Below are 9,976 nucleotides of genomic sequence, written 5' to 3' on the forward strand. Positions count from 1 at the left end.
AACTTGGTGCTGAACAAAGCACTGCTTTGCACAAAGCACAGGGCATCAGAGTAACAGAGATTTGTTTTGCAGGCCACACCTGCTCCTGCACAGGAGAACCTGTGTGCCTCTGTTTTTTGCTGTAAGGGATTCATCACATGCAGTTCAACAGGGTACACCACTTACATTCAGGTGCAAGCATCACAGAGATTTCTTCCTCTCCTCCAATATCATAGTAAGCTGGTTTGGTTTGTTTTTTCTGAAACACAGGCTCACCCACGGATCTATTTTCCCAAACTATGCAGCAAACTGTTTCAGCATGAATGGTATCAAATTCAGACCCCACTCTCAGGGCAGCAGCCTGCAGGGTTAGGACTTCTTCTATATTTTCTACTGTGAATGGTTCCAGCAAGAGCTTATGTTTAAAACCACTGCCCCTCATTCTGCCACTACATGCCCTTACAAATAGTTTGCAACTCGCAAGTGTTAACTGCAAGGCCTGCTTACAGTCAAAAGAGTTCGCTATGATTTCTTACCTTTTCCGTCGTGGCCTCAACTGTGAGAAGGGATTTCCTACCCCCTTGTGGAGTCCACAGGCAAAAGCAGCTTTAAGAGAAAAGTCAACATCCGTTATTAAGGCAGAGGTTAAAAAACCAAGTGAAAGCCTTGGGTTGCAGAAACACCAGCTGGAAACATTCTGAGGTGTAGATTGGGGTTGGGTTTCTTTGCAAGCTCTGTGCTGATTCTTCTTTTATGCCTTAATGCTACAGAGCACTCAACAAATACTGAGTGTGAAGTCACGGATCCAGCTGTGGCTCTGAAGGCAGACACATTCTGGAGTTGAAGAAAGTTAGCAATAACACAAACCATCCAAATGTCAACCCTGTGCAGTGGCATTTCCAGAATAAATTCTTCAAGATTTACATTAGAGGTTTTAGTTTATAGGCATTGATTTTTCTGTTACAAATTAAAATATGCCAAAGAAGTGAGCTAAGTTCAGGTAAGTTAATGCACAATAGTCAGTGTCTAATTTTCAGTTATAATTTTTTTTTGCAAGAAAACATACAACATCTTAATCAGCTTTAGTAGAAAATTAAGTAAACAAAAGTAACTGTTGCAAGGAACTCCTGATAAAGGGTGTATACAGCTGTAACTGTAATATATTAAAATAATTCATTTATTCTTCCTTTTATGTAACCTGATCAAATCATCTTCCCACTGGAGAGGTTGCGTGTCAGTCTTCATGGCTGCAGCAGCAACAAAGCATCAAGGAAGCATCACAGAGAAAACGGAGATAGAAAAGGATGTATAGTTACTCAAGAGACAGCCACAAGTCTTCTTTTGCTATATATAAACCTTTCCTGTAAGAAAGGAGGAGTGTTTTCATTTGTATTTTAAATTACACATTTGCACCAAAACTCAGGATGGAGAAAATCCAGATCAGCTTTGGATTTTAATTAGAGAAATATATTTAAACACATACCAAAAAAATGTACAAAGTCAATCTGGGTGTGCTCTGGGGTGTAGATGGGAGTGAGGTGGAGGGGGCGAGGGGGGAAAGGAGTTCTCTGAGGTAGGAGGGAAGAGGAAAACAGTCTGTGACTGGGAGCAGCTTTCTCACGCTGTGTGCCTGCGGTCAGGTGCTGTATCTGCAGCAGGCCAGGCCAGCTGGGATGGGGACAGCTGGCTGGTGCCACTGGCCCACATCAGATATGTTTTAAATAAATCAGGAGAGGCAAAATTTAAGCCAAAGGAGGGATTGTGTGCTCAAGAACATTATATTTTTTTCCACCCAAAACCCCTCTCCCTACTGATCTTGCCCTTCACTGTTTAAGCAAACTTGTTTTGGCTGGTTTTCTTCCCCAGGACCAGCTGCATTGCAGTACTTTGGCCATTACTTGATGCTGCCAAACCGTGATTTCATCCAGCCTCTGGAACTCACAACTGGTGTCCTATTGCTATGACTTTGTTAAGATTTTAGGCCCTAGAAACGCCAGGTGTGGGGTTTGCCCCTGGGCTACACACATGCACGTGGGGAGAACTGTCCTGTCCAAAACGGAGGGGAAAGATGTCTGTAACTGCTACCATCCATCATCTCCAGCAATCCACTCTCCCACCAAGTTTCTGGTCTGCTCCACAGTCAAAGCAGCCTTTTGCTCTGTGCCACATTATGCCCCACAGCACAGCCAGCTCCATCAAATCATGCAGGCACCATGGGGCTCTCTCCTGCAAACTCTACTCATCTTGTGATGTGGTTATGTGTAGCATCTCTCCTTTTTGTGTGATTTCTTTCCCTTGACTGTAATCATACCATCTCTGACTCACTGCATTACATCACCAAAATTACCATCCCTATGATAGAAGTAATTTTCTTAGATAACTAGTCAATGTTAAGCTTGTTTGCCTTTAGCATGGTTTTCTCAGGCTTAAATACTGATGTTATTGGAGAATATATGGCATCTATTGCCTGCAGCAGTTTTCCGTGTCTCTCTCATTCTTAAGAAATGCTGAGGGGTGCTGGATTCTCCCTTTTCTTCCTCTTTTCCAGGCAGAGTGATGGCAGAGATAAAAGCCCACATATTTTCTGTAGCAAGAAAACATTCCAGAAAAAATTTTCCTAAAATTCTCTCCATGTTGCAACCAGACTGAAGAATCAGAATTCCTTCAAAAGCCAGAACAATGTAAGAGAAACACCACGTGTAATTAAGGATTTTTTTTTTCTGGGGAGGTTTGTTTGGTGGTCGGTTTGTCGTCGCTGTTGTCTGCCTTTCTCACCATAGTTGATCTTTTTATTGATGTTTCAGCACCCAAGGACTTGTGCAATGCCACCTTCTGGCTGGAACTTTTCAGCTCTGCATGCTGCCCTATCATTTACAGTTTGTTTGACCCTTTGTTTCAAAAACCTTTGAAAATTGTGATGCCTTATGCAGGCTCTGAAATTGCTCTCAGAAAACTTGCAAATATTTATACGTGTTCTTTTATTTTTACAGCCTTTGCACACTCTGCCAAATACAGTAACAGGTATCCTATGGGTGGGCTCACGTTCACTGGGACTACACTGTATCCTGGGAAATGCTGTGGCCAGGTGCTAGTAAATGCCCCAGCACACAGCCTCTATGGGATACGTTATCCTGGTTCTCTGCCCTGCTCAGGGAAACAAGCTACATGGCCACAACACTGAAGATCGGTGGTGTCCAAGGGCCAGCAGGACTCTCAGGTTTAAGGTCTATGAGGTAATTATTTAGATATTACTGTCACCCTGATCTATTAGCCAAACTTTCCAAATGAACAAAGGGCAACTCAACAGAGCCAAAACACTTCTTCCAGCTGAAAATACTCTGTTGTCTTTACCTACTCACAGGACTCCAGCAACAGTCTGATAAGCATGGGTAACCCAACCTCAGCCTGCTTTTGTAAGTGTGATTTTTCATTCTCTACCTGAAAAGTATTTTAAATGTGGGTTGACATCCGGTGTGATGGTCTGGCTGCTGAACAGGTGCCTCTCTCTCCAGGTGCTGCCTCGCAGTGTTTATGAAAATAAGTTATCATCAAAATAGAAATTAATGAAGACAGGTACATCCCCTCAGAGGAACTGAAGATTAGATTTTTTTAAAGGGGCACAAAATAAATAAATTTTAAAAATCATAGAGTATCCTGAGTATCCCTTGGTCAACCAGCTGGGTGCCCTGTTGGATAGACAAGGCCTTCCTCTTCAGAACCCGTGTTGGCTGTGATCAATGACTGTGTTGTCCTTTAGGTGTTTTTCAGTAACTCCCAGCACTATTAGTTCATGGGTAAAACTTCTATTCTGTGTTCCCAGTGGTTACTGTACTGTGCCTCTTCCCCACTGTCAGGGGGCCAAACTGCATAGGCCGCTCTGTTGTGTGTGTACAAAAGCAGGGTGCTTCCATTTGAGGAAGCGGAACATTCCAGAGCATCTGGCCTTTCTCACATCACAGGTGGCAGAAACGTGATTTTTATTCCTCACTGTGACAATTTAGCAGGAATCAGCATCTCATTCCATCATGTCAGACAGGAAGAAAATGTGTTCCTACAGGGTTTGAAAGTGATGTTTGCTGCCCATGGAGCAGCCCTGGATCAGAACATCCCCTCTAGTCTTGCAGACCCCCACATTACATTCACCATTTCTGTTTCCTTTGGTGGAAATTGCAGGAAATGAGTGGTATCTGCCTGAGCTGGGGTCAGCAGTATGGCTGTAGGTCGGTGCTGTGCAAGCTCCTTGAACCAGAAGAAGACAGGCAGTGGGGGGGTCTGTGTTAACCTGCTGTGTGCTCTCCTGCTCCTTGCGCTGCCCAGGGTGGGAGGAGCTGCCCATGCCGGGAAGAGTTTGGCCATCTCTTCCTGCTTAGTGCCACTAAAAACATATTTAGAAAAGCATCTTTGCATGGCTTACATCCGGATGCTTGAAGACCATTTGATATTTTTCACAGGTGGACTACTGATGGCTTATGTTTGTGAAAGTATTAACACTTTTTGCATTCTCCTCTGTCAGTGGTGTGCAGTATAACACCTTACTTCTCTCACTCCCATTTTTAATGGCTTAAAGTATCTTAAGCTTCTAATTTTTCTTCTGAAATGTGGATTAAGGGGCTTTATTAACATATTTCTTGTTTTGGTTAGGTTATTCTGGAACTGCTTCAACAGATATATAAAACTGATAAATAATCTTTTCTCTTGGAATGTGGAAACTGTCCTATGACTCTAACAAAAGCATTTGACTAAAAGACATCTCCCCTTCTGACCTGCCTTTTTGTTACTTTTTTTCAGGTTAGTCCCTTGGCACCTCTGCTGGAAAGTGAATCCTTTTCCAGGCTTGTGGCAGGGGTGGGGGAGGCACTGGGACCTGGTCAGGCTGGCATGAGCTCAACCCAGGGCCCCAGTGATGAGGCTCCTCACCTTGTGCTATGAGGTGAATGGCTTCTGCTACAGGACCTTACACCCCTTCAGGGTCCAGCTGGCCATTTATCTGGCCTGTGCTTTGGGCACGCTGATCACAGTGCTGGGGAACCTGCTCATCATCATTGGTTTTTTTTCCCATTTCAAAGCCCTGCACACCCCCACCAACCTTCTGCTCCTCTCCTTCACCCTTGCTGACCTACTCCTGGGGCTGACCATGCTGCCTTTCAGCACCACCCGGTCTGCAGAGAGCTGTTGGTACTTTGGAGATGACTTCTGTAGGCTGCACACCTTTCTGGACACTCTCTTTGGCTTGACCTCCATATTTCATCTGTGTTTCATTTCCATTGATCGGCACTGTGCCATCTGTGACCCTCTGCTCTACTCCTCCAGATTTACCATAAGGGTGGCCTGCATTTACATTGGGGTGGGGTGGGGGTGCCTGTGGCTTATGTCTCTGCCTTCCTCTACATTAAAGCAATTGCAGAAGGACTGGGCCATTTTTTTGCGAGACATGCCCTGTGTTGGTAGCTGTCAGCTGCTGTTCAGCAAGCTCTGGGGGTGGCTGAACTTCCCAGTATTCTTCTTCCCTTGCTTCATAACGATAGTTTTGTAAGTAAAAATATTTACTGTGGCTAACAAGCAAGCCAGGCTGATAAACAGCATGAGTAAGTGTCTTGGGTCTCAGCTACACATAGGAGCATCCAAGAATGAAAGGAAATCAGCAAAGACTCTCGGGGTAGCTGTAGGAGTCTACCTCCTGTGCTGGTTGCCCTTTACTATTGACACTACGGTAGACAGTCTTCTGGATTTCATTATCCCCCCTGTTCTCTTTGACATCTTAATTTGGTTTGCTTACTTAAATTCTGCCTGCAATCCTTTGATCTATGTATTCTCCTACCATTGGTTCAGGAAAGCTGCAAAACTAGTCTTAACTCATGGGATCTTTTGTTCCTGGACATCCACAATAAACTTGTACTTGGAATGACCTGAGCCTTCATGTGCACTGTAGAAAATATTGTAGGCCATATCATGGTATTTCTCAATAACATTCTTCAACACCTACAGATCCCAGGTTTAAACAGACACACCGTTCTGTGACTCACCTTTCACAACATTTATCCCAGCACACACATCTTGTTAAACCCTTGTGTTTGTTATGTGATGCTATGGTTGTTATGGTTGTTATCAGCTACTAAGGAGTACCCTGTCCATACTAACCTAAAAGAGTTGTTGCGGGTTTCTGAAGAGACTTTCTTCATAGACAATTGTCTTACTTTTATACAAAGCAATTGGGGCTCGTTTGCAAAGTTTCAAAGGGTGTATGTCACATTTCCAATACAAAAAGACAAAGGTTCAACTACAGGTGGGATCAAATGTCTGCCTAAGCTGGTGGCCAACAGCAGGTGAGACATCAAGGTTTCTCTGATACTTTTTACATCACTTTTTCAACCCACAGGGGAAAAAAAAAAGCTACATATGGGAGACAGAATCCTTCGTTCTTCACTAGAGTCCACTGAAACCTGTTTTATCTGTGTGTGCAAAAGGCTTCTCCGTACCTTTGCACACCCTCTTGTCTTTGCTCCCCATCTGTTCCACTCCCACTGAATAAAGAGATTTAGAAGAAGGGGGAAAAGGGAAGACAGAAGCTGCACTGCATACAGTGCAATTCCAGATATCAACAAGTGGTATGATGCTTTATTTTGTCGTTTTCATTTATTTTCCCTAAGAAAATTTCATTTCCCTTCTCTTTCCTGAGATTCCCCATCCTCTTTTACTTGCTTGTTTCCAAAGAAATGCATCGGTCTGCTTACAGCTGTAACATATGCTCACATGCTTGGGCTGAGCAAAAGAGGTCAGTGTAGGTTCTCAGTTTTCTTTGGCTCTGCATTTGTGCTGTCACAAGGCCAATTTTAAAACTGTAGATGCTGAAAAGTTGAGATCTCTGTTCGGCAGCAACATGCATGGTAAAGTTTTGTGCTATTCAAAACAGAGTTATTTCCTACCTCACCACTATGAACATTTTCTCAGGAAAAAAATTAAATTGTGGTAAGCAGTTGAAACTTCTATAAAAAAAAATAACAAGCAGCCAGATTACAGCTCCAATAATCCTGCTTTCTTTTTCTGTTCATGGTATGTAAAACTATTATTGGGTATGAAGGCTGTTCAGATTTGTAGTGCCTTCTAAAAAAAGTCATTCCACCATACAGTCAGCTGCATATTCTCTGAGTAACAAAGAACAGCTACAGAAAGCATGTAACTAATAGTAGGAAACCAGCAGGTGCCCCACAGCCTGTTGAAAAGACTGGTCAATTTTCCACTAAGAGTGGCAGGCAAATAAAATGGGCAAAAAAGGAACTACACAGCAGACATTCTGTGGGAAATCAGTGCAATACAGTGATTATTGTAGCAACCACATATTTTAATATATGCAACAAACTGTAAAACTCTTTTCCCACTTTTTTCTCTTATTGTTACATGTTTCACATGGCAAGAAGAGTTTCTTCTACTAGAATAAATGAGCAACAGCTTTGGGATGTTGTAATCTGTTCTGATATCTGTTTTTCTCAAAGCCTTTTAGGTTTTGTCCATAATCTTAAGACCCTACTCAGAAAAAAATATCAGTACTCAAAATAATTGAAACTAAAGCATATGTCTGGAAGAAGAAGATAAAGAGGGTTTGTGTGTTATTTTCTGGGATGTCCTGAACGAGAGTGACTGTAAAATGATGGTGTTTTTAAACCGAGACATGTATGAAGCCTTATGTCCAGAGTTCGAGTGTCATTCAATCTCACTTCATTCTCCCAGAGCCTGATGCACCCCCATTTTGCTATATTTATCTTCATTGTTTCTTAGGACAGAAGCCAAGGCTTCTACTGCTTTTCTGTCTTCTCATGTTCTAGCAGAAGGTAAAAAACCCTAACCCCTATTTCATACAGCTGCAGACTTTCTACAAGGGCAAGGACCAGGCTATAGAGTGAAAGGCAGAATTTCATTCCTAGAAAAAATCAGGTGCCAAATTACCATAGAAATATATAGGAAAGCTGTGGTACATCTTGAAATGTCTAGGCTGTGGGACGTGTTTCAAGATTAAGTCTCTTAAATTTAATATGTATGGGTAGGTGTTTATAACTATGGTAAATGTTTAAGCACTGATTATAGCTACAGCCAGGACGGCTCTTTAAGCTCAGGCTCTAGTCAGTGGATATTCAGGGTATGAATCACTTCCCTAGTGCCACCTAAGGTGTCACAGGGAAGCTGAGATGTCTACATGGGGCTAAGATCCAGCACCAATGAAGCAGGAGCTGAGAGCCAGGTAGGACATATCTGGGCATCTGAAATGGCACTAGATACTCACCTCTGGGGCACTGAGCTTAAGCAAGGCATGTAACAGAATGTTAGACATTTAGCTATATAGAAATCTGCAAATCTGAAACTCAGTCTTGCCCTAGAGGCATCTTAACAACATTTTTCAGTGATACTTTTTGCTATGAACTCACTGCAGCCAAAACAATACAGAAAAGGAACTTCCACTCAGTTTCTAGTTGTTTTTTTGATATACTTTCTACCAGTCCTTAACAGAATAGAGAGGGACATGCCATGAATGCCTTCAACTGGCCACTTGTTTTGAGTCCCATTGCATGATCTGTCTTTATAGTCATCTTTTCTTCTAGAGGAGCTGATCGAGCCTCCCTCAATGGGTTACCACTGTCTATGCTGCCATAAACTCCCGTGTTTTTTCTCCATGGTTTCAAAAAACAATGCAGGTAATTATGAACTGTAAAATGAAGAGGAGGAGAGAGAGCTGTAAAATAATAAAGATTGATTGCTCAACAGTGACCTCATTTTACAAATGAAAATCTATTGGATTCTATAACAGGTAGTGGTTGATCACGAAGTCCTTACAGTTTTACACTTTCAATATATTTCCTTCTGTAGATTTGTATTTCTTTGTTTGAATCAAATATTGCCATTTAATTTTATGCCCTTTAGAACTCTCTGTCATTCTGAAATGGCCTGGATGAAGGGAGAAAGGTTATGCATCTGCAAGTATTATTTAATTAAAGATTGGTCTCTGAAATACTTGTATCAGCTCATTTCATTACTGAGGATGAAAGTATAATATGGTCTTTGAAAATTAAGCAGAAAGGCAAAGAAAGATTTGAAAATAAGTTGCTAGTAAACTTTTTCTTCTTCTTTAAGGAAACATTCTCAATATTGGGAATAGAAATTTTCTCTATTTAAAACATATACTACCATATTCATTACTGCTGGAGACCAAATACCAGCCCAAATGACATGCAAATGGTCAACATATTTATTTTGGTTTTACAGGCCATTCTGCAATATAATTACCCGATAAACTTGTTCAGGCTGGAAACTATCATTCATCATAATTTTTACAGCATCAAGTGTAATAGGAACCTAATCTAATTTCAAGTTCTGGAGCAGATATTCTAATTAAATTAGCAAACGGAGATGACGACAACAATAACAGGAACTGCTGCCACTCATGACATGTATTAGTAACAACCAACTTTGCCATCTATACCAAACACTGGCAGCATTGCTCTTCCTATCTAAAATTAGAGGCATGCAAGTAAAATGCGATAGCAGAGAATCAAATTTGCCCAGAAGGTAAATTACACATCACTTAGGCACTGCTCACGCCATGGAAAGTGCACACTCATCAGGAGCATGAGGCCAGGGTTGGGCTGCTTCCCCTTCAATTCATCATCCAGGCATGGGGAGCTGTACGGGAATGACTGCCTTATTCCTGCGTCACTGCCAGCCCCGAAACTTGTGCCACCCGCCCCACTGGGCCCATGTGCCTGTGAATTCAGTGCCAGGGCAGGGGCAGGAGGTGGGAGGCAGGAAAGAGAGTCAGGAAGGTGAAGCCTTGGTGTCTGCATGGTTTCTTGTATCTTCTCACTCCCTTCTCCAGTGGCAAAATGCAGCTGTTTGCAATCTTTTTCTTCTTAAATGTGGTTCCCAGAGGCGCTGTGGCCATCGCTGATGGGCTCGGCCTTGGTCAGCAATGGCTCCGGCCTTGAGCCGGCTGGGGTTCGCTCTGTGGGGC

The 9,976-nt window shown here is 42.5% G+C and overlaps 1 protein-coding gene across 1 annotated transcript; it reads left to right on the forward strand.

Annotated features, from left to right (window-relative positions):
• Window positions 1-4,882: 4,882 nt before the first annotated feature.
• On the forward strand, window positions 4,883-5,884 carry LOC311190425 (trace amine-associated receptor 5-like; the record flags this gene model as incomplete). The annotated part of the gene is given in 4 exon segments (XM_084262333.1): window positions 4,883-5,330; window positions 5,333-5,397; window positions 5,399-5,509; window positions 5,513-5,884. Coding segments are annotated over 4 exon segments (996 nt in total).
• Window positions 5,885-9,976: the final 4,092 nt, after the last annotated feature.

This window comes from Gallinula chloropus (genome assembly GCF_964237585.1).
Source record: "Gallinula chloropus genome assembly, chromosome: 3".
Lineage (NCBI taxonomy): Eukaryota > Metazoa > Chordata > Aves > Gruiformes > Rallidae > Gallinula > Gallinula chloropus.